The following is a 25504-nucleotide window of genomic DNA, read 5'->3' on the forward strand; positions in this document are numbered from 1 at the left end:
GCAGTAGCTGAGTTATTCTCACTTATCTTTGAATTGAATTTGTAATAGGTTTCTACTAAAATATCTTTACCTACATGGTATGCTTTAATTGTATTTCTTCTGGAGGAGCACAGAATGCATTGGGTAAAATGGGCTTATTTTAAAAGCTGGAGAGGACTGCTGAGACTGTAATCAAAGCTCCTGTGAGATTTTTTTTCACCATTTTCTGAATGCAGTATGAAATAGGTGCTTGAAATAAGGATGTATTTTTCAGACACCATCCAAACTTAATCCATGAAAAAGTCTTCTTTCCCATTTAACTCACTGCCTCAGTTATGGTGCTTTCTGTGGTTAAACTGGAGTTACAATATGAAGGTTTTTCTTTAGTTCTATTCAGGTTGTCAGCTGCTTTTTTACTGGGACTAACTAATGACTAATGATCCTGTAATTCAGTGTGTTGGTATTGTTTGAAGTGAGAAGAAGTATTTCAATTTAATGTCTGAGTACATGGCCTGCTTTTTCTTTTTGGTTCCCCCCCCCCCCCCCCCCCCCCCCCCTTCTCCTAAGGTGTACAAACAAAAACATTTTGAGTTTAAATTTAACATGTGTTTCAAATTTAGTGGAATTCTTTTTTTAATCTAGTATTTATTTAAGGCCTAGCACACTGTCCAGCTTGCTGCACAACAGAGCAGAACATATTCTGTTGTAGGAAACTACTTATTTGCAGTCACCGTATCTGGTTTTTATTTTTCCCTGGGATACTGGAGGATTAGAGCAGATTATAGTGTTGGGATAATGTCTGGCTCCTTGTGTTCTATTTAGTCATAAATAAAACCTTCAAAAATCTGAATGTTGCTATGGTGATGTTAGTAAAAGCCTGGGATATGGAGTAAGTGAGCCGCTTAGAAGCGTAATTTCACTTACAGTAATGAGCACGCCATCGCTGGAACAGTGGTGGGTTTACCTGATGCTCTGTAACTTTGGTAGCCCACGCCGGATTCTGAAAGCGAGGAAGTAAATGCAATTTGTGTGAATACGCTCTGTTCAGTAACTTGCAACTACTGACATTTCAACAAATGGAAATTTGTGTTTTGTTTGTTTACTTTCTAGCTTTAATGTGTTGAAGTATTACACAGAAAAAAGCAAAAACTTCCAGTCTTTCAATATGCTGCCTTTTGGATGATGGTCTGGTTGAATAAAAACAACAGACAAATCAGCTCACAGCAATTTTGTTTTAAACTATGTAAGCACACTTTTCTTCTGAAAGTGTGGAATATAAAAAGTAAGATTGCATTAAAATGTGGTTTGTTTGTTTGTTTCCCCCCCCAGTCTTTATAACCTGGCTTCACTGGAACTTAGAGAAAATTTGCTGACGTATTTACCTGAGTAAGTGACGCTTCATGTGTTTGATTATATTAACAGAAAATGTTCTTATTTTAAAATCTGCTAACATATGAAACTGAATGACAGTTAGAAAAATTATTCAGTGCTCATTGACAAAATGTATGAGATACAGCTTTGTTTCAGCAACACCGAGTTACATCCATTACTTCTAGGTGTACTTGTACTGTAGCAGGAGCCTACAGTCTCTGTTATAAAATCACAGAATGGTTTGGGTTGGAAGGGACCTTTAAAGGTCATCTAGTCCAACCCACTGCAAGGAGCAGGGACATATTATGTGTAAAATACAGGAACACCAAATATTTCTTCCTGAGTGCATTGAACTTGCATATCAGCATTGGGAGTGGTAGTTTGGGTTGTTCCCATGCTGAGATTTCATAACTGTGAAAGTAGGGTAATAGGATCTCAGACATTTCCACTCTAGACTTTCATAGCATTTAAATAAGTGTTTGTGTTAAAGGACTAAGTAACCAAAAGCTTCGAAAACCTGGAGATCAAAGCCTTGGTGACAAACTAGGCCTACTGATGTCTGAAGTCTTACTCCACCCACTGTCATTTTGGGGTGGCAAAAGATAACTAGTTGTCTCTGTGCTATCTGTATTGCAGCAGAGGAATTGGTGGGCTCTTACAAGATTAATCAGTTATGTTTTGGGGATCCTTTTTGGCTTGCTGGAAGAAGCCTCTTCTTTCTCTAGTGGAGGAATTTCCTTCCTTCACTACCTGGCTGCTTCTTGGGAGAGTTTTGGTGATGCCTATTCTGCTTGTTTAGGTAATCTAATAGACACTGTAATAGATTTAAACTATTTTAATCAGAATCTCTTCCCTAGTCGCTTTGGGGTTCTTTTTTTCCTATCAGTCTACCCACTACCTCAGTTGCGACTGTCTGTAGCTGTGAGCCACAAGACACTTTAAATGTCGGTGGACAGAAGATATGAATTGCTAGCTAGGTTTTGCCATACGGTGTCAGAATGAAGCTATCACAAATGATGACAATTTTATTGCTCCTGGAAAATTCTGGCTGTCAGTAATGTAGCTGACAAGTCTTGCTGGCTTTTGTGCTACTGCGGCTTTGGGGAAGGTAAGCAAGAGCTCTACAACAGACAGCTTTTGAAGCTGAAGTATGGCCCTCTGTTTGTTGGTGTTCAGAGAATTTTTTTTACATCCTTTTGGGCTTCTCTCTGTCTGCGTTCTCAAATCCAACCTGAAATACTTTGGAAAAGGATAGATCATGTTGAGCAGATAAACAACGGATTTATTGAGCCTTGAGTCACATTGTTACGTGTGATCACTATGGGGAATTTTTATTCAGTTGTGTAACTGTAAATTCCCCCTAAAAATAAATCTAACCAACTATAATAAACTATGTGGCATTATCCACCCTGAGGGACTGATGGGTAAAATAAAGAATGGTTTGATTGCTTATAAGTTTTAAGTTTCAAGGGCATACAGTTTTACTGACAAACCAAATTATTTTTTCATCTTTTTTTTTTGCCATCTTTCATAATGTATTACTGCAAGTAGTCTATGCCCAGTAAAATAACTGTCTGTCTACACTATGTTGTAATTTGAAATACGAGTTTCAGTAAAATGAGCTCATTCAAATACATGGAGTTTCTGTTGGTTTAGTCTAATGTGGTTTTGTTTTGACTTATCTCATCTCACAGATCACTTGCCCAGCTGCAGCGACTAGAAGAACTTGATTTAGGAAACAATGAACTTTATCACTTGGTAAGAGAACACGCCACTGAAAGTGCATGTTGGTCTTGTTTTACTCATCATTTAGATTAAATAGGTTGTAGGATGTCCAAAATTGAAGAAAGAAAAATGTATAGAGGGAGAGCCTCTTTATACATATAGATGAATTCTGGCAGTGAGTTGGTGCTTCCCATGTCTGCTTAGTCTTCTTCACTACAATATTACTTTACCCAAAAAACTGCAGCTGATCTCTGGAAAATGAGAGCGCTGCACAGACTTTTTCTGCTGAGAGAAAAAGGAGCGGAAGGGCACAAACTCTTGTCTGCACTTGCAGTTACCATGAACACATGGGCTTCTGTACGGAGCTGGATGGGCTGAGCACAGATGAAAGCTCAGCTGTTTCCAGGGTGGGAGTAGGAATCTTTGGGAAAGGGCTGAGGCAGGCTGTTGCAGTGTTTGATACTGTGGCAGATAGATCTTCCAAAAGATATCTATCATCTCCCTTAAGCTAACTCAATTAAATGTTGGATTTGCAGTAGATTAACAGTGTGCATACAATTTGTTAGTGCATGTCAGGTAAAGTATGGTAGCTTGTTAAGCTATAACACTTAATTTGTATGATGGAGTTCCTAAATGCTTACAGTCACCCTTGCTGCATTTAACCATGGTACCTCTAAATAGTACTTGGAGTAAAGATTGGTTTCCTCGGTCTGTAATTATGGGGTAGCCATTTGGTTTTCCTTGAAGCTCCTGTGCTACTTAACATTGTCACTTTTTATGTTATAGCCAGAAACAATTGGTGCACTTTTCAATCTTAAAGACCTCTGGTTGGATGGAAACCAATTAGCCGAAGTACCTCAGGTAAAGATGGGATCTACTGATACTGTTTTGAAGATACTTTTAAAAGAAAACCTTTTCTGTTTATACCTAAAGTGAGTTGATTTAAAATTGAATAGTTTTCTCAGTTCGCTTTGCCTGGGTTTAGTTTTGGATGTTGTAAGGGTTTTCTTTTAATAAGTTCCTCTGCAAGGCATTGTACATGACATCATATGCTGTCAGACGTTTTCTTTGACATTTAGACAAAGGAATTGTTTCCTAATAGGCACATTGTTCAGTTTATAGGATGACGCTTTCTCTGTTTACAGTCCTGGCCCAGTGATCAGGGAGCCACTAGTTGGCTGAGCTAAGCCTCACCTTTTGTATCTGTCTAAATTGCAATTTTGATAGGTTTGAGAATGAATCTATTTTTTTTTTCAGTCATTTTTTCCGTTCAAACGCAGTATTTGGGAGAAGTACAATGATAGAACTATCGCCATAAATAGAAATTTTGGTTTATGCAGGCAAATCCCTCATCTGACATCAGTCATGGGATGAGAAGCCTTAGCATTTAAAGCTTACAGCACTCTAAATTCCCTTTCTTAAGAACTGTGATAATAGGCGGGATGGTTTCTTTCCCTCTTTTTTCTTCAGAGCCAAGTCAAAACCTGTTTTCTTCTGTTCCTCATGTAGTTTGCTGTTATTTGCTGTATTGATCTCGTCGTAACTTGGAAATCAGTTACAGTTTAGTGGGCTTTGTTGACTTTGTTGTTGTTGGCTTGGCCTAGTAGTTTTTTAAGTAGATGTGGTTAAACAGTAAGCATTCATAAAAGGTCAAGTGTGACTTCAGCAGCTGTTTATATTGAAGCTGGCCATTATTGTTTGTTTTGTCTAATGTCCAAAAGATGAACTTGGAGGATAAAGAGGGAGACGTGTGTGTGTTTAATGAAAGATCCCCTTGAGAGGGAAACATTTCCGAAATAAAAGGACTGGTCTTGTGAGTTAAGATCAAGGCTGTCACTGTATGAAGATTTCATGTATGTAAAAGCAAAGGACACTTCTGCCCCAGCTATTCTGTTCTCCAAAAAATGATTTTGATGACTAAAATAAGAACTATTCTAGCGCATTTATAGGGGTGTCTGTGTACGTGGGGAATGGGACGGTGCTCTGATGGCTAATAGGGACAAAGATATCTCTGTCAGATTTTTAAGCTAATTTGCAGATTAGCATTGTAAAAAATCAAGTAATCATTAATAATTGTAGATGATGGCAGTATAACTTGGCAGTTCAAATATGCTTGCTAGAGCAACACTCCCAGTTTCTATTTCTACATTTATTGCAGTTGGGAGATGTGAAGATACAAAATCCCTAGATGTCATGGCATGTTGCTGTATCAGCCAGGAGAGACTAATCCTAATTTGCCTAGGGTTAATTGGGAGGGGCAGACTTTAATTACATGCAGGTTGATAATCTGTAGTTCTGAAAAAACAACTTTGCAGTCTTTACTTGAGGAAAACTCCAGTTTTGGCTGGTGCTTGCCTGGGTGTGCTCAGTATACCTTGTCTGACTGCTGAAGCCAGTCTTAATAGTTAGAATAAGAAACTGATTGAGTCACAGTTGTTTTATAATATGTAAAATGTAATTATTTACTTTTTACATTTAGAGATCATACAAAGAATGGCTAATTTAGAGATCATACAGAGAATTGCTTTTCGTTTTGGAATTTCATTGCAATGGTACATTTTTCAAATTGCTTTGTTACATGTTTGGACATGACTTAAATTTTTTTGTCTTGTATCACAGGAAGTAGGAAACCTGAAAAACCTGCTTTGTCTAGATGTTTCTGAAAATAAATTGGAATGCCTTCCTGAAGAAATTAGTGGTCTGACTTCTTTAACAGACTTGCTTGTTTCTCAGAATTTACTTCAGGTCTTACCTGATGGCATTGGTAAGTACAAGGTAACTGCTATCACACAGAGCCATTTAATCCACTGTAAATTGGAAGTGGTTTGTTTTGAAGTCTTTTGAAGTCTTCTTGTGGAAGAGATGATTTTTTTTTTTTTTCCTTAGTATGAAATGCATGGCTCTATTAATTTCACACTTTAATTGTCTGCATAATGACTACCTCGTAATCCTTTTTTGGTCTTCACTTGATACCCACCCAAACATAATAAAAGTTAATATATCCTCTCTGTTCCTACTGTGTCAACATCACTGTCGTAACATGTTAACATGGTAAAATTCTAGCTTGTAACACACTGTAGGTCATTGATAAGACTGACAGTATAACTACAAAAAATACATCCTTTTTTTCGTGGAGATGTGTAATTATCTTCAGTTGGACAATATGGTTAATCCTATACTGAACCCAGTGCAAGGCTGTTCCAGCTTCAGCCCATTACTGCTCACCCTTGAGGATCCAAACTACAACCTTTCTGTGTCTGACTCTTTAAAAAAGGTTTAATAACTGAGGAATGTTTTCTGAAGCATTACCAGTGCCTTTTTTTTAAGGTAAATGTTTTTACCTCTGCAGTCGTTATGACAAGTAGTCAATGGGGCATTGTTTTTGTACTACTCATCAGCTCTTTTCCTCAAGAGTTTCACGCTGCAAGAGCGGCCTTCTCTTTGCCAGGATTTTTTTTCAAAAGGAAAGATGTAGGGGAAGGAAGACTTGGAAATATGATTTAACCAGGAATGTGGAAAAGAATGGACAGACCTTCCCCCTCCCTCCATATCCTATATGAGCCTAAGAAAATGAATGTTTTTCTAGAAGTTAAACTTGAGGGAGTAGGGTGACTACTGTGGGTCCTACAGTTGGCTAGTGTGTGTTTGATAGAGAGTTGTAGCAGCCCTCTCTGATGACCTGAGCTGGCCAATACAGTTATTGTACATCAGAAATGGAGCTGTACCTTCTGAAAGGATACAGCCCATGCAGCCTGCCAGAGGGAAGCTCATCTGTAACACCATTTGGTGAACAAAAGCAGCTGCTGCTTCTTTTGAGAATCCTGTTAAATGGAGATCCTTTGCTGAGGAAGGTGATTGCAAAGGGCCAGGCCAAGTTTGCATGTGCTTTTTGTAACATTTTCTGGATGCAATTTTGTTATGAAGGCAAAAAAGAATGGCTACTTATGTGAGTATAATAGCTTACTTGTGTTTGGAAAATTGGGTAGGGCTACCGTAGTTATTCCTTTTGTGTAATATGGGAACTTACTATGCAAAAGGGAGAAAATCTGGTATTGTGGCTGAAGTGAACCTCGCTGGTATCTGTGGAAGCTACTGGGAGGAGCTCAGCTGATCACCGAATCTTTGGTTGGATTAGTAGATCTGTAGACCCCTGGAAGCAGGGCTCTTGCGAACACCGGCAGCTCAGGTCAGCTGTGGCTATGTCTCACCAAGTCTGTAAAGCCCCAAATGGAGGTGGCTCCAGCAGCCCTGGGCAGCCTATGTCAGTACTGCACCACTTCCCAGTGAGGAAGTTTTTTCTGATGTCCAACTGAGGCCTCCCATGCTTCAGTTTGTGGCCATTGCTGTCTTGTTTGCCACTGCAGAGATGAGTTTGGCTCTGTCATCTCTCTAGCTGCCCTTCAAGTACTTTGAGCTCTTCCTAGATGCATCCTTGGCTGCTTGTTTGCTTGAGTCAACAAAGCTAGCTCTCTCAGCCTCATCTCACATGTGCACTGGTCATCTTGATAGCTTTGTACTGGACCTTAATCAGCATCTCACTTGAATTGGAAATTCAGAGGGAGAAGATGTAAGAAGACACGAAACTGAGCATGATTTTGTAGATGTGACCTCACTGGTGCCAAGTAGATAGGATATAGTAACATCCATTGGTCTACTGGCCATAATTCTACTAACATAGCCCAGCCAATGTTTACTTTATTTCTGGTGAGAGGTGACTACTAGTTCATATTCACTCTGGTGCCCGCCATAGCCGCCAGGTCCTTTCCAGCAGGGCTCCTGTACAACCTGTCACTTTCCAGCCTGTATCGGTGTATAGGTTTATTCTGCCTCTGTGGGGAGCTCCACTCTTCTCCTTGCTGGACCTTGGGTTTCTGTTTAGGTTGCTATCTTTCTGTGTATCAATTGCCTCTTTACGATTTAGCATTATCAGCGAATTTGATGTGCCAACCTATTACAGCTATTTTGGACCATGTAGGGCTGGGCAGAGAGGTGTCAGCAGCTAGGAATGTTTCCTGAATTCTCTGTCTTGGGCTCTGCTTGGATCAGCTCTGCTTTGCACCAAAGACTATTCTGGTACAAAAGAGCAGAACAAGATGAGCTTTCTGCTCTGAAATAGTATTTTGTCCTTCCTGGGGTGAAGACCTTCAAAGAAGCTTGGTTTCAGTTCTGAAAAATAAACTTGGGTTTTGTGTCTGACTAACTGGGTTCTATATTAGGACAAAGAGACCTTGATCCTGTTTGGATTTGGGCTGTCACTTCAGTGCAGGCCTTTCTTACTGTGGCTGAGTAAGGCGTAGGTGATCTGAACATTTATTTATTAATAAACATTGTATAATTTTGGAAAAAATAATTTTCTCCTGTTTATAGACCTTTGAGTAGACATGTCCTTGACATTTACATGGGGTACCATTCAGATTGCAAGTTATATACAATTTAATATGCTTAAATATTGCATATGAATATTTATATTGAATATGAATTCAGTGATGTTATAAACTTGCAAAGATAATGCAAGTGCTAAGTTCAAGTAGTGCATGAATTCTTTTTCTAAAAGTTTTGCAGCAGTAAATTTTTCTCTAATTAAAGCAGGTATTGGAGGATACTAAGCTAAACAAATGTGTTATTCTTTCTGTCCAGGAAAGCTGAGGAGGCTCTCCATTTTGAAGGTTGATCAGAACAAACTTATTCAGCTAACGGATTCAATTGGAGACTGTGAAAGCCTTACTGAACTAGTTCTAACAGAAAACCAACTGCAGGTAAGCATGGTCGTGGCTGCTCAAATGGCTGGCGATAATAAGACCTGCTGCTAAGTGCTGGATCACTTAGCTGGTAAGGTTATTCACCCTTGCTACTGCTAAGTAGCAAGTTTCCTTTAAATGCATCTTATTTCTTGCTTGTTAAATGAATGCTGAAGATCAAGTTGTGTGCAGTAACAATCCGCCCTTCCAAAGGCTTAAGCAATTACATATTCACTCTTTAATCTTTCATGACAAGTAAGGGAATTGTAGCACATGGCGTGCAGGTATCGCTTACTTTGTGTTTTTAATGCGGAGTTTGTGCCGTGTTGCGTTACTGCCAATTTGTGCTGTGCATTTTCTGGATCAGACTTGCTGGAACTTAATAGAAGCCCTGAATGCTACAGAGCTGCTGTTGTATTGTTCCTTGCTTTGCTGATCTACTCCAGCCAAGTATTAAATATAATCACTTCCTTCCATTAGGTGTTTTCTTCTGTTATTTTGAACGGCCTTCATATGACACTGACACTTGGAGAGTAGAAGTGTTTATAAAAATTTAGGTTTCAGCATTTAAGTTAGGTTGGTGCTTGGATGAGTTAGGAGCTTAAGTCTATTGGAAAGACGCCTCTCCAGACGTCAATTAATGGCACTTAAGTTAGCAGCTTGCCTTTCAATTAGCTGTTTAGGGAACTGAAAGTTAGATAATACGAGCATTCTGCGTATGTCCTTCTGCATACAGCTGCTGTGCATCTGTAATCTTAGTGCAGAGATAGCTGGTGAGTGAATTTGTATTAGAAACTGACATTCCTGGACATTTCTTCTGCAAGATGAAACCTTGGATCTCCCTTGGAAGGCCTGGTAGTAACAAGGGTTAACTACACTCCAATTTTGAAAATGTATCAGTCTATTGATTCTATTAAATAAATTATACTAAATTCAATAAATAATCTCTTAAATCTATAAATAAGTCTATTAAATCCATTAAAATAAATTAATTCTGACTCTGTGAATTTAAAAATTCTGTTTGCATATTATTCATTTTACTTTGTTTTTGTTGGCACAGTCATTGCCGAAGAGCATCGGAAAACTAAAGAAGCTGAACAATTTGAACGCTGATAGAAATAAATTAACATCTTTGCCCAAAGAGGTAAGTTTTGTGCAGTTAACTCTCATAGATGTGATAATACAAACAAAAAACTCTTGATTTCAAGCACTTACGAGAAGTAGCAAGCAGCTTTGATCCACTGAGTATTCTTCCCAAACTAATCATATCCAGAAACTTCTCCATTAGATCTGAACAGCATAAATCTGAACAGCAGCTGTGGTGATTTGGTGGCTTGAAAGTGCAAAATGTTTTTGCAGTTGAACAAGAAGGCTTGGATCTAATTGGCTTGTAACTAGTAATTACCAGTATGGGTGTCAAGTCCAGCCCTATTTGAAGACTGGGAGTTCTGTTAGAGCAAATGCATTTAAACACCAATATGCCTCCTCTGCATATAGAATAAAATTACTGCTGGAGTCTTCCTCGCTTTAGTCTTGTGAGCAATAGCAAAGGGAAGGTTTCATATTCTGAAAAATCATTCCGAGACTGTTTTGACAGTTTTTCTGGTTTTGGAGATCTCGGGATTACTTTTGCCTTTAAATACGAGAACCTGAGGTGACCAAGATCACTGATACCTCGAATCTTACAGGTATGATCGCTATGGCTTCTTGTCTATCATAACAGTATATGGAATGAAATGAGGCTGGAACTTCTGTTGTGAAACGAAATACAACAAAAGCCTTACAAGTTTAGTTCATTAGTAAATTCTGGCAGCAGATCAGGGGAAGCAGCATCCTGTGATTGGAGCATGTGACTGCGAGTTGGTTCTGTTGGCACTACTATTTCTCTGTAATTTTTGTCCAAGTAGTTTTCTTCCTTCGTTTTCCTATCTATTTCTAACATGTGACTCTGAGGTTGTAGCTTTTGTTCACCACTTCTGGTCACTTCAGGATCAGGTGGCAGCTAATGGATGGGAGTTGAGAGAAGTATCAGCTCTAGCTAGTGAGTACGCACTTTTGCTCAGGTTTGCTTCCTTAAAGAGCTTGGACAGCTTGAGGAGGAGGTGTGAGTAAGAAGCAAAGTGGCTGAGAACCAGGAGATGGGAGAGAGACAATGGTCTGAAGGGGAGGGATCGAGCAGAGGCAGAGGATGCTGCTGTGGCTCTGGCAGCAACAATTGCACTGGCCCAGGTTGGAGCTGCCATATGTCTATCACCTAGTCCGGGCTCCACGATAGCCCTTATTGCTCCTTTACTGATTGGCTTGTAAGTGGATGTTTGACAGCAGGGGAAGGAGAGGGAGGGAAGAGAATATGTGAGTCCTGCAGCTCCTCTACCAGGACAGTGTCTCCTTTGCAGAGGTGCTGTTGGTTCTGAACATAACATTGCAGAGGGCATACCTGGATGGGTTGCATAAATGCTAGCAAGAGGCAGGACCTTGGGAAAATGGTGTTTCTAGGTTGGGATGTAATTTTGATCTTTTGCTCATTCAGCAGAAAACTTCCCATGTCTTTACAAACAACTTAATTTAATATGTTATACAGGTGTCCTAAACTATCTGTACTTGAGACTTGTACAACTTTGTGTCTAGTCCGCCTTTAAGTGGAATTGCTCTGAGTTTGGTATAGTGTGTAAGGTTTTGCTGAGACACTTTTTCTCCAGATTGGCCATTAATAGCTTATGTAGTGTATAAGCACTTTTCTTAGTTAATGAAGTTCACTGTACTGGAGATGGTGCAGGAGGGCAAGCCACATGGCTTGGAAGGAGCAGGGACAGGAGCAGGTGAGAAGCAGGGAAAGCAGGGTGAATATGGAGTGTGTCTGTGTGGGGAGAGTAACAGGGTGAAGGGCTTGGTGCAGAACAACAAAGGGATTTATGCTGAACAGGAAACTGGAGACTTAGAACCGGAAATGGGTTTCAGAAGTGGAAGGCATTGCCCAGTCAGTGAAGGAGTTGGGCATATGGAGGGTGAAGTGTAGAACTTGTGTTCTCAACATGTGTTGAGAACATTAGGGCACATGAGAGATGGGGAAAGAGACACATGCACAAGAGGTGGGATAAAGTCAGGAATGAGTCTGTGTTTGGAGAAGATGGGTGATGAGGAAATGGGAGGTGATATCTGGAATGAGGTGAACTGGGGAGCTGTAGAAAGTGCAGGAAATAAAGATGGGAGAGGGTAGTTCCCAGGAAACTTGGCAGAGAAACAGAGCTCCTTGGCATCCACTTGTTTGAAATAGAATTATTATTATTTTTTTTCCTGTAAAGGTCTCCACACCTATATATTTCTCATTAGAGCACACACCTTGAAATTATGTTTTGTGTAAGATTTCCGGAATGCTTCATTAAAGTGTGTTTTGCTCTGTGGATTTTAAAAATTCTTTTAATTTCTATTTTTAGAGGAAGTCAGTCCTTCCCCAACTTGGAGGGTCATATCCACCCTCTAGATCAGTGGATTTGAGTTACAAACTGGTAATGGTAACAAATAGAAAGCATAAACAATTGATGCAATGGTTTGTCTCAAAAATACTGTTAATATGCATATATTGCAGCGCCTACTGTCTAGCTAATGAGACTTTTCAGTTTCAATTTTTCAAGTTTCAGTTTCAATTCCTTATGCTTAGGCTGTGCAATAAAACACTTTTCCTTTGAAGTCTTTAGATTGCTTTCTAACAATACTGAAATGCTAGTTTCAAAACCAGAAAAGATCTACTACGCTCTGCTCGTGTTTTGTCTGTTCCTGGAGCTGCATTTTCTTTGTGTAGTATTTTCCTTAACCAGTAGCTTTTTGTTCTAAACCGTAATCAACATTTATGTAGTACAAGTTTTCTTGTACTACAAGAAATTCAGAGGAATTCAGTGAAGAGTCATATTTCATCGCTCTAAAAGAAAAACGTCCTGCATAAACAGAGTGTGCAGGTATAACAAGTACTGTTTGCTGTTAGGCAAAGCATCCATAGGAGCAGCTTCAGGGGTGCTGATAATGGCAAAGATCCCAGTTCTGAATTTTCCTCTGAATGGCAGGAAGGAACAATTTGGTGTCTTGGTGAAATGTTCAATTTCTGTTTTCCTTCTCATCATTGCTGACTTAGAAAAAAGAAAAACAAAATGCATTAGTAGAGGACTTAAGGAGAACTAAAAAATATGTCACCCTTTTTCTGTCTCTTGGAAGGTTCTGCTTGACCTTAGCTTACTATCTTTTCCATTTATTTTCATCTCAAACTGACTAATTAATATTTAAAGCCAGGAATGGGTTTCTGACAACACTAATTTTCAACACCCCTGCCTGCTGTGTGTTGCTTAAGATGTCTCCTGAGATAGTACAGCAAAGATTGGGGTCTCAGACCTTTGCACATTAGTTAGTATTAGTTCATGCTTCTCAGAAGCAGAGTCAGATGCAGAAGTAGAGCATGCACTGCAGATATTCTTGCTCGGTATTTTCCCCTCTTTTCCTTCCTGCTTTTTCTTGTTCTTTGTCTCCCTTACAGTGGGCTGGAGCAGCTGTGTGTTTGTGGTCTTCATCCTTATAAGAAATGGGTGTGTGACAGGCCTTTACTGATTTTTGTTGGAGAGGCACAAAGACATAAAGTCTGGTAAAATGCATATAGAAAAAATGAAACTCTTCCAGGAAGAAGAGTACATGTAACCAATATCATGTCTACCTGCTGGTGTCTCCTTCCCTTCAGAATTATTCCTGTAGCAAAGAGAGCTTTTATAGATAGGATGGCAGAAATCACGTGCCTGCTCTGATATAACCTGGTGAGATAATCTGTAAGTTCTAGCTTTTTTATGGCAGTGTGGTGTTTGTGGGTTTTTTTTTTTTTTTTGTGGTTCGGGTGTTTGTTTTTTGTTTGTTTATTTGCTTTTGGTTTTGTTAGCAGTTTACTAGGAATTGGATTTTGGGTCGACTTGTCAAACCATTAGGTTGCCAGATTGTTTCCACGCATACTTGTAAAACCAGTCTACCTTTTGGTGTAAGATTTCTTGACTTGGGATTATTCAGGTGTTTGTATGCAAATAGCCCTTCAGAGTTTCCTGGTTCAAAGGCTTTTCTGTATCTGGTGCCGATATATAAGGTAAAACCTGGAAGAGCTGAATGTGTGACCAAGACTCGAGTCACTGACTGATTTCATCTTCAGTATCTCATCTTGCTGCTCGATCCCTCTCTCACTGAACTGAGCAGTGAAACAGACTTCAGCAAGAATCGAGAATGTCTAAACCTGTTCATAGTTACAAATGTTTTTCCTCTTAAACTTGAAAGACCTGCCTAGTGACTCTCTGGTGTTGAAATCCCACCCTGGCACTGGAATGCTGGTGAAGCTAGTGTGTTGATTCTGGCACTTGCATAAATAACCTCCTTGGAATGTTTTCCAGTTCATGTGCTTTTGTTAATGAGTCTCTACAACCTGCAGAGATCTGGTAATGTGTCCTTTCTGGCTGTGAGGTGTATTGTGAGAATTATTACTACAGTAGGTAAAACAGCAGGGTTTTTTTGGCAATAACCATACTTTTTAGATTTTTCTTATTTTTCTCTTTTTAAACAAGTTGGGCCACTTTATTTCTGGTTTTAACTTCTGATGTCTCGTCCTTTCCCTCATTTGTGTAAAAGTATGTGTTTGTGTGTCTCAAAGGGAAAAAAGGCACTAAGGAAAAATGCAGGAAAACTTGTCTTGAGTCAGAGGGCGGAGAAGCTCCCTTGCTGTGCTCCTCCCATACTATTCACGAGTGGTGCAGGAGGTGTTGAAGTGAGTTGGCCAAAGATTTTCTTAGCCAGTTTAAAGTTAATAATAACAGAATAATAGCTAATAATAGTGAACTGGGCAGTTTCTTCCACTTCTAGATATATTCTGTGCTTGCAATTAAAGAATTAATCTATTTTATCTGGGGCCAGGGAAAATTCTGACTTTATTTACTTTGAACCCAATCAAATTTTTTCTTGTGACACCCTGGAAAAGATTTTACAACACAATAGAAACTGTGTTTAAATTCTCAATATATTTATTTGAGTTGTATAAACCTAGTGAGAGTTGTTTAAATGAGTTGAGTCCCAAAACAGGATTCCAATTATAGTTTCCAATTTATTGAATAGAAACAAGCAAACAGTGCTGGGTGCGCCGGGAGTCTTTGCTCCATCAAGACGCACACCCCTTTGTTTACAGTTACAGTATTTATAACCTCTCCCGTTCCCCCCATCGAGCCTGTCTCCTTTTTTTTGGGGAGCTCACAATCTATATTCCATTGGTTACTCGCACCGTTCGCGGCAGGTACTGATTGGCCAAGAGCGTATCACTAGCCTCTATACAGGTGTTAATTGGCTAAAAGTACAGAAGCGGTGGGTCCCATATTTGGGGTTGTTTACATACCCGTGGTCATCAGCCCCCAGCCCGCTTTTCCTGCCTTTTGTTGGCTCCATTGTCAAGTGTCCTTCTTATGCAAACAGCGCTGTTAAGCAGGTAAAATCCTTAATTATGTCAAACTACTAAGGCAGGAGTGAATCCTGCCAAACACATATTTAATAACTTAAATAAACCTCCCAAATACGTTTATAACTTTAAACAAAACTTATAGAACTATGTACATATCTTCCTGTTTCCCCTAAGCCTGTGGCTATATAAGAACAAACAGGATAATTAAAGATTCCATATACAAAGAGGGTCACACTTCACCATGCAACCCTAGTATTGCTTCACATTAACACGAATCAGGTGAACATATCTCACAGAGTTCTTGATGCTGACAGCTGTATTGAGAGTTGAATAAGACAAATGTGTCACTAGACTTTAAATAGTCACATGCTAAAGAATAATCATTGTAGTATTTGTCGTAACATCATTTTTTTTTTGCATTGCTTTGCTTGCGTGGAAGATGCTAACTGGCAAAGGACAGCAGAATTGATTCATAACTTCTGAACAGTTTACAGATGCTGAGATTAAAAAAGGTTATTCAGCTAACGTAACTTGAAGGTCTTCTAAGTTTCCCACTTTTAATTTGTGTTTTGGTGTTAAAGCACCAACAATGTGAGGTTGTGCCGTTGTAATCAGTGAAATTTGGTCTGAGGTGAGGAATGACTGTAACTGACAGCTGGGCTCAAGACAGGGAGGAAATGGGAATTTTGGAGAGGGATCTAAATGGGAAGAGAAGAATGAATCTGTGCAGTCTTCTTGGGTTTACCTCCAGAAAGCTGCAAAGCTGTCAAAAGCAAGAAAAATCAAATGATGACCACCAGGTTATTGTAACAGAGAAGCACGGTGAACATCTGGTGATAAAAATACACAACTGATGCAGGTGTCAAAACAACAGTCTGTCTGCAGTAGAGAAGAGGAGTCATCAGAACTTGCAGTTCTGGAAGACTGTTTAGGACAGACTGGCATTGGGTATGTGGATGTCAAAAAAGCAGGAGGCTGCCATCATGAATGCTGGTCGTGATGAGAACATAGAGGGGAGTGTTAGCAGCCAGGCTGACATCCTGTCTATGTATGCTCAAGTCTTACTGCTTCTCCACAACAAGGAAGCTGTTAGAAAGATGAGCCTCAGACTGAAATAGAAGAAAAAAAAAGCAAAAAATTCTCCATAGGTGTAGAGTTCTGTGTGGAACCCGGAGGGGTCCTAGTGATGCTCATCCTCTGAAGCAAGTCCAACTGAATGCAAATTAAGCGGTTTTGTTCAGACTTTACAGTACTGTAAAACCCGTGATCTCAAAAGTAGCACTTCATAGTAATGATCATTTTTTGCCTGAATGACGTATGGGTTTTGTTTTTGTGGTTTTGTTGTTCGCGTTTTTTTATCTAGGCTGACTGTTCTTTGGAGACAAGTGAATAACACTTAAATTAGTTGCTAGAATAAAACAAATGTCAGGAGTATGACTTAGATACGCACAACTCATTTGAGACCTTTTCCTGATGTGTAAGTCACTACAGAAAAATGTGAGGACTTCTTTAAGCCTCCAGTCTTTGGAACAGTTACTCATGTGCCTAGAACTAAGCACGTGCTTATCCCCATTAGTTGAAGTCTGTGCTCAAGATGAGCTGTGTGTTTAACTGTTAAATGGGCTTGTAGTCTCAGCTCTCTACTTGGTGCCTGTGCAGTGGTTTGGCAAAGTGTGTTGTAAGCATGTGATCAAACCCTTGGAAAGCATGGCTCTTTGTCAGTTAATGACTCTCAGCCCAACCAGTGATGTTCTGATGCCACATTACTTCATGGTGGTCACAACAACGTTTTCCTTTCAGCATGCCGTTTAGTGTGTGCACTTTGCCTCAGTGGTACCACTTTGTGTTTAGGTTTTCAAACGTTTGACCTGATGTCTTTCTGTACTGCTGGATGGGTGCCATCTGTTTTTGAAATAACAAAACATTTATTTTTTTTTTCTTAACTGTCAGCTTGATTTTTTTCTCTGTGATATCTCACCCGATGCTGCTTGTTAGATGCTGCCCACATTTTCTAAAAAGTTTCATTAAAAAAATTCAGTATTTGTCTGTTATCTCCCCCCACTACCCTTTTTTTTTTTTTAAATGGTCTTTGCTACCTCCGAATGAAACAAAACCTTTGAACAATTGCCTATTGAGTTATAGAGCAAAGTTAAAATAACTGAAGTTAAAATAACTTAGGAGTTCTAACTCTTTGACAGCAGAAGAACGTATGTTCTGTCTCCGTTTGTTGGCATGCTCTTGTCCAATGTGAATGAAGGAAAATGAATTGAACATCTCTTGTATTTTCTTAATTGTTAGCCGCTTGGAAATTTATGGGTCAGGTAAATTGATAACCCTGTAAGTATTATTCAGTCCATGGTTCTACTGTTACGTTTCATTAAACTGCTTTAAATGCATGATGACTCAGGCTGGCCGGTTCCACTGCTGCATTTTTCCATTGTCAAAAGTATAGAAATTTTGGTCTCATCAGGGCTGCATGGCTTTGTTTGTTTGGCTAAACTGTTTGGATGTCCATGCTCCAAGACTGAATAGTGCAAACTTCATTCATGGAAAAGCGAACACTTTGTGTACAGTTAGGGCATCACTTGCCAGCTCATCAACGTTCACTAATTGTATCTCTTGCTTTTCACAGCTCCTCATGTTAGATACACCAATTAGACACTTAGTCTGTGTATATAGATGTTTTATTTTTTTTCTCTATGGCACTGTATTCTGTGAATGTATCAAGGTACATTATTTAAGAATCTATACACGCTTTAAAGTCAATAGCAGAATTACCGCACTAAGAAATGTTTGCTTGTTATTTGAGTGCTGGTTTCTAAGGACTTTGATCATAAGCTAAAATGGTTAACGGGGTTGCTGCTCCTAGCATCGTACATGCAGGACCAGGAAAGTTGATACTCGTGTAAAATAGCAGCATCTCAGAGTGCAGGGATTTAAATGAAACCATCCTGGATTTTGTTTTGTTGTAGTGTAACTTTGTGCTGTAAATAGCTTGTGAATCAGAAGCCTTGAGCAGCTGATTGCTGCTTTCTTCCACTAAAATGTATTTGTGACACAAAGGAAGGTGAGTAGGGTATAAATGCTCCATTTGTTTGTTTTATTTTCTAAGTCACAGTTGCATCCTTTTAAAAATGGCATTTTCCTTGGTAAATAGTGCAGGTAAATCAACATGATTTTTACTTTGACTAGTGAAAAAGCTTTGTGGTATTTGTCTGTAACCTCAAACTTGGGTTTGGACTGAATTGTGGATTTTGTAAAGGCAGAACTGAACACACAAATGATTTCAGCTCAGATTTGAGGACTTCTGACCAAGGTGTAGTGATATGTTGGCTGTATTGTGACAGAAGAACCTCCATACATGTGTGTGACTATAGAAGTCCTCTACGTTTTGAACTAAGATCTTGTAGTGGATTTGCTGTCCATAACTGGGTTGTAAGTCCGCTTAACTTGAAAGCTTCAAAAGGCATTGGGATATTTTGCCTCTAGTACTTGGGGTAAGAGAAAGAAACTTCCCCCCTCCCTTCTCATGATGAGTTTTGGAACTGGCAAACAAACAGCAGTGGTTTTTGAAGCTCTGTATGATAAGCAAACAAAGGTAAGTTTCCTTTGTGAATAGGAACAAAGTTACTTGAAGTAGGTTTCAAGTTGCTAAAACTAATAGTCTTGGTGTTTATCTGAGTAGTAATTGCCATCCGGAACAAAACGGTGGAATGCGACTGTTTGGGGATTTTTTTTTAATCAAATGTAGAGGGTTTATTTTTCTGAAAATATGTACTTTTGATGCAAAACATAGGTATTTTAATGGTAAAACTGAAAAATCCCATCTTTTGCCCCCCAAAATTAACTTGGAAATACAGATGCTTATGTTTGGATAAATTGGTAGAGACAGAAGATAGGAGATTGAATTGGCCAGTTCATATGGGTATCATCTTGAAATTAGATACTCCTAATAAAGCAGAGCATCAAAGATGTTACTCATAGTTGTCTACTTTTTGTGAACTCTCCATTACTCTTGTCAGAGTCAATAAATGTTGGGAGCTGATTGGTGTATTTAGCATTTTGCCTTGCTTAAAGCCCCATTGCACTTGCTTGTATCTAAAGTTACAACGAGGAAAGAAAGAACCAATATGTAAAACATAGAGCTAGAAAAAGTTGAAAGTTGCAGCTAGTATTATTTGTGAGGGTTGACTGCAAAGTGGCATCTGTGTGGTTGCTGCTCTCTTCCTGGTGTGGAAGGCACTAAAAGGTAGGTAGAACCTGACCTGTTTGCGAAGATACACATTATTCGCAGATACAGATGTTCAAGAAACTGCTCGAGCAGACTCGCTTCAGGTCAGACTTCTTTTAAGCTAACACTTATTTGCAGTCTGTACCTCTGGGCGAGTGTCTGGCAGGCATTGTAACTTGAATGTGCTATGACATATTACATGACCCATATTGCATGCCTTTGTTTATACTACTGTACTGCAACAAAACCAGACCTTTTTTTTTTTCTTTCATTATTCTCTATTATAGATTGGGGGGTGCTGCAGTCTTAACGTCTTTTCTGTACGTGACAACAGATTATCTCGAATTCCCTCTGAAATTTCACAAGCCACTGAACTTCATGTGCTGGATGTTGCTGGAAACAGGTAAGAGATTTTTGTATTCTCATGTTGTTTTGCTGGATTTACTTCTTTCTAACAACAAAATAAATTACGTCTAAGGATGAAGTAAGGAAAAAAAGAATTACAACTTTTGTGTTAGCGTTACTGTTGAAATTGTCAAAATATTTGTCCCCCTTGGCCCAAGGTAGCATAAATAGTGTGTTGTCATGAGTACGTTTTCTGGATTGCTTTGACCCTGAAGAAAATACAGGATTTTAAAACAACCTCTGGATGTGCATATTTCTGAATTAAAAATGAGAATCTAGGCAATCTGGTAGAGCTTCAGCTGAAACTACCAGCCTTGATGTCAAGTAACACTGATATTGAGTGTCTTAGAGATACGGTGCAAATAACAAATAATGCTACTTTGACCTTCTGGCTTCTCATGAATCTTTGTTGATATGCTTCAGACATCAAAGTACAAAAAGGAGTTCATTGAAGCATAAACTATCGGATTTGCTCAGTTGCTTAGTAGGAAGTGAAATGGAAAAAAAAAAAAAAAAGAACAAAAGTAAATAGCATCTCATCTATGCAATATAATTGTTTCGTAGGCACTTACGTATTTCTGTTCCGGCAGTTGTGTATATATAAGGCTCCAGAGCAGAAGCAGCTGTCTGCCTTCCAGCACATTTTAATGCAGTAGAAAAAGCTCATCATTGTTTTTGTATTATTCACAGCTACAGAGAATTATGGTATAAAGTTAAGCTGCGGATTCTTTTTAAAAGAATAGAGTAGTTGGAATTGATGACTACTGCGTGCCTTCTATTAGAGGCATTAATCTCAATCCTGTTTATTCCAGCTCAGGAATATATACTTACAGGCTGACTTCATGACCGTCTGTTAAGTCTCCTAGAGATTGCCCTGATTTTTTACTTTTCTTTTTTGAACTAGGCTGACGTATCTTCCCCTCTCACTGACTACGTTAAAGCTGAAGGCTTTATGGTTGTCTGATAACCAGTCTCAACCTTTACTGACGTTTCAGACTGACACAGACCCTGAAACAGGAGAAAAGATTTTAACATGTGTATTACTTCCTCAAATGCCTTCTGAGCCTGGTTGCCAAGGTGAGTGTCTAGAGTCAGTTTTTCATTACGTGCATTACGTATAGAAGTACTTATTTGTTTACTGCGTTGTCTACTCCATAAAGGTTTGTAAAACATGCCTAAGCTCTAATGAGCAAAGTAGCAAAGTTCAGGTTGAGTTTTTACTTTTAAACTTTTATTTTTTGTGATCATACTAGTTAGTTTTCAGAAGACTTGGAAAACATGGCTGTGAGTGTTATTGAAAATACAATGACACCAGCTACAACAAATACAATACAGACCTGGAAGAAGATTTGATCATATTATTATTCTGAGGCTTGCCAGTGGGTTAAGTAGCGGTGTCCATATTAGTGTACATTGGTTATACATCTTATATATATATATGTGGTGAAAATTGGTGGCTTTCCAACTACAGTCTGTTTACCAGAACAGTAATTGCTTAACTAGTAATAAATAGCAGACGTTTTCCTTTTTAGCAAGCAAATTTTCTTTCAAGCAAAGGTGTTGTACAGTAACTGTATTATATTCTTCAAGTGTAGAATTGCAGTATAAATTGCTTTTACCTTTTATGCTGAAACTTGCCTCTGGGTCAGGTGGAACCATAAACTCTTTTTCACTGTTGACTGGGTTGTTGCTCTGGTAACTTCTGAATGTTTTTTGTCCTCAAGCTTTTATAGTGATTTGTGAACATTCAAGGGGATTCATCTGAGCTAATATTTAAACGTTTGCTGTAATTGCTGGAGAGCAATTTATCCCATCCAAGAACAGACTTTTAAAAGAAACTATGTGAATCCTTCTCCACTGAGTACAAAGGAGGCAGGCCTGAGGACAAAAGCTCAGCTGTAGGTATCTGTGTTGTAGATACTCAAACTTACCTAGATTCATTCCACTCTTTCAATACTATGCAGCTGGAGCAAATAGAAACCACTAAAGCAGAAGTAGTGTAGAAATGACTCTGTTTTATGTCAACTTCTGGATATTAAGAATACAAATTGCATTAAGAATTAAGTAAACAAATTAACCCCTTTAGATTTAGAGGTGATTAAGCAAACTCAGGAAGAGTAACTGAGGCAGACTGACTTTCTCTAAAGGCCTCACTACTAAAAATTAGATTTCCTCCTCTCCAAATGAATCTCATGGCTTCAAGGGTGGAAGGCTTGGAGTTAAAATTCTTGGATGTGTATGCCTAGCAGTACCAAAAGGATGAGGTCAGTAAAAGCAATGATCCTGTGTTAAGGAATGCCACTTGGGGAACTGGGAAATGTCAGATGGAAGCCAGAAGAATGGAAGAAAAGATGTGTAGTGGCAAGTATATTAAAATATATAATCAGTACTCTAAAACTGTCACAAACCTGAAATAGTCCAAGTACAGAAATTTCTCATTTATACAGAAAATACTTACTGTATGTACTTGATAACAGAAAATTAATACATGTTCTGTTTTCTATTACAAAAATTAGAAACAGTGAATTGTCAATCCCAGATAAATGATTGGTTGGATATTGTAGTTATTAGCAATATAGCATGTTGATGTTTTAGACTTGCTGTGGATTTTTAGTTAATGTTTTGCTGTTCTAACAGATAACCTACCACGATGTGGTGCACTGGAGAGTTTAGTAAATGAAATGTCAGATGAAACTTGGAATGAGCGAGCAGTGAATAGAGTCAGTGCAATTCGCTTCTTAGAAGATGAAAAAGATGAAGAGGATAATGAAATGGTATGTTTTGCAAGTCTTTGGATACCTGCAGACACTATGCCTTTAATGCAACAGTGTAAAATGTATCTGAGCTCTCTTGCTGTAAATACTTCAGCTGTGACTGCATGCAAAAAGTTTGCATTCTGCTTATGTTTGTAGCAGAAACTGTTCATGTTGACTGCTGAAATGTTTCATATTAACTTAAAATGGCTTTTTTTTTTTTCCTGCTTTGAATATAACTCTTTATGTTCTGATGCAGGACAGTCTTTGTTTTGCTTTGTTTTCCTGTGTCTGCTCAGGATGTTTTCTTTCCAGAAACAAGATAGGATCTTTCTCTGCATCTGTGAAGCTTTGCTGCCTGAAAGTATATAGGGTCTACTTTAGGGTTCCAGACTCTGGCACGTGTCTCCATTAAGTTTGCTGTTGTTTGTCACTAACTTCTATTTCCCATCTCTTTCATTTCTCTCTCTTTCTTTTTTTTTTTTTTTTTTCTCCATCGTTTGCATTGAAACAACCATAGTGTCCATAAACAGCAAGAATGTTGCTCATTAGTTTCCCACTTAAACAAGGCACGTGGGAACATCTGTCACTGTACTTATAAGACCTCTCCATTAAGTTGGGCTCTGCATGTCCTGAAGATCAAAATGCAGTGTGACCTTTAGCTTTACTAACTTTCATTAACAATTAAAATTATTTGTGAAGATTAAGACTGCTTCAGTCAGATTTTCAGCATGCTTCTCTGATGCTCTAAAAACTTGCTGGTGGTTTTCATTAGAGCTCAGCTTGAGATACTTCAGGGCACTGTCTGGATTCTAGCACACTATAGAAACATGGTCTTACTTTAAAAAGTGACTATAAAAATTCTTAGTAGAGAAATGAACATTTAAGTGTTCTAGTAAGGTGGCTGCTTAATCAAAGCAACAGAAACTAAATGTCTCTGACGAGCATGGCTCATAGGCTGACTGGTAAGGGGGTTCAGAAGGATGCTTCTTAACAACTGAGTCAACCCAGAAATGTCCATACTATAACGAGGGCTCAGGTGTTAATGATAACTGCTTTCAGTCATGGTATTACAGCCTGACTTGAGGCAAGAACCTTTTTAGGGGAAAAAAAGTTCATGATCCTACTGGGGAGGAGAAAGGGCAGATTTCCAAAGCAGCCTTAACCAGTATACCCGTTACCAGGTCATCAGTTCCACTGTAATCTGCACAGTTCACATGTATACTACTGAAAAGTAATTGCATGTATATGTGTATTATCTGTATTTGTGCAGTTATTCTTGGTGTTCTGTTGGTCTCTAATCTGGATGCTAACTGGGGTTTTTGTAAATTTTGTTTTCCTTGTAAAGTTTTCAGCATAGTCATGCTAGATGTTCTTGTGTCTAAGGCGGGAGAGAAATGCTTCCTCTTCTTCCTTTCAGGATACTTGTTCTCAATTGACAAGAGAACCAAACTCTGTGGTGGGGCTGGAAGACATACAGAGCTCCACACAGATGTCTATTTGGCACTGTAAAGAGATCATGTGGGATTCTTTCAAAACCAGCTGAATGGTTTTTATTTGAAATGTGGTCTTAAATTGCTTAGATGGCTTTTGGGGAAAAAAAAAAATCCTAACTGTATTTGTGAGGGAATCTTCACTAGAACTTGTAATTGTACTTCACTTGAGTGGCTTTCAGATTAGTAGGTCAAGAGAGGAAAAATTTTGCTCCTAGAAAATTCTTAAAACCTTTTTCACTGCCTTCATAAACAAGCAGCTATGCAAGTAATGTTCGACATAGAGCATCACAGTTTGACAAGGAAAAGGGGGGAAAAAAAGAAAAAAATTGATACCTAATATTTGGTATGTGAATGCTAAAGCCTTGAAAGTGTATGTTGTTTTTCAAAGAGACAAAGGCAAAACTCCTTATTGCGCTGTTTATTTTTAGAGAACACTTCTAAGGCGAGCCACTCCACACCCTGGAGAATTAAAGAACATGAAAAAGACAGTGGAGAATTTACGGAATGATATGAATGCTGCTAAAGGACTGGATTCAAACAAAAACGAGGTCAATAATGCCATTGACAGAGTGACCACTTCTGTGTAGAGTTTCATCTCCAGGTTTTACCTCCTGTGTCTTCCCCTGCTGTTGAAATGTTCCTGTCATCTTCTGGGACCTCACTGAGCCCCTTTTTGTTTTTAACCAGAACCCGATTCATCGTCTCCATACATGTGAAAAGTGCTGCCCACTGGAAGGAAGTGCCTTATTTCATCCAGGCAGTGAACCAATAATTTCCAAATCAATATTGTAATTCTAATAGTGCTAGGCTTTTTAAAGTATAATACACTACTGTATGCAGAATACAATATTTTTGTCTTAAACACAGGGGAGATTATGCTTTTCTTTTCCAGAGTGCTGGGATATATTTTTCTCAGTGGCTGGATGTGCTGGTGAGAAATATAGTTTTGTGGAAAATTGATACACTTTTTTTTATTTTTTTGGCAGCTCAGATGGTGTAAATTTTAAAATTTTGTATAGGACTTTCATAACAAAATGATGTATTTCGTTTTTAAGAGAAAATTTATCTTGAACGGTACATATTTTAGTATTTGTGGAAGAGAACAAGTTTCATGGACAACTGTATTCATTCATTTGTACCACCCATTGTGCCTTATTGTGTCTTGTATGTCATATTAGTCTTAAACATAGCAATTCTTGAGGAAAGTGAGTAGATTTAAACTTGGTCTCCTGTTTTAGGTATGTTTTTCTTTTTGGACAGTAATTTGTTGGGATTTTTACAGCAGAGAGCTTATGTTTATATCATGGGATTTTAGGCCATGAAGCACAAATGTTAGTTTTGTTGTA

The 25504-nt window shown here is 38.7% G+C and overlaps 1 protein-coding gene across 1 annotated transcript in view; it reads left to right on the forward strand.

Moving 5' to 3' along the window:
- Positions 1-25504, forward strand: part of LRRC1 (leucine rich repeat containing 1) — a 104122-nt gene that overhangs the window by 50555 nt on the left and 28063 nt on the right. The window contains exons 5-14 of the mRNA XM_086744380.1: positions 1309-1365; positions 3045-3108; positions 3862-3936; positions 5695-5839; positions 8713-8831; positions 9874-9957; positions 19792-19907; positions 20814-20986; positions 22547-22683; positions 24587-24706. Coding sequence (XP_086600506.1) covers positions 1309-1365; positions 3045-3108; positions 3862-3936; positions 5695-5839; positions 8713-8831; positions 9874-9957; positions 19792-19907; positions 20814-20986; positions 22547-22683; positions 24587-24706 — 1090 coding nt within the window. The remainder of the gene's footprint in view (positions 1-1308; positions 1366-3044; positions 3109-3861; positions 3937-5694; positions 5840-8712; positions 8832-9873; positions 9958-19791; positions 19908-20813; positions 20987-22546; positions 22684-24586; positions 24707-25504) is intronic.

Source organism: Chlamydotis macqueenii, chromosome 3 (assembly GCF_036417535.1).
Source record: "Chlamydotis macqueenii isolate bChlMac1 chromosome 3, bChlMac1.mat, whole genome shotgun sequence".
Lineage (NCBI taxonomy): Eukaryota > Metazoa > Chordata > Aves > Otidiformes > Otididae > Chlamydotis > Chlamydotis macqueenii.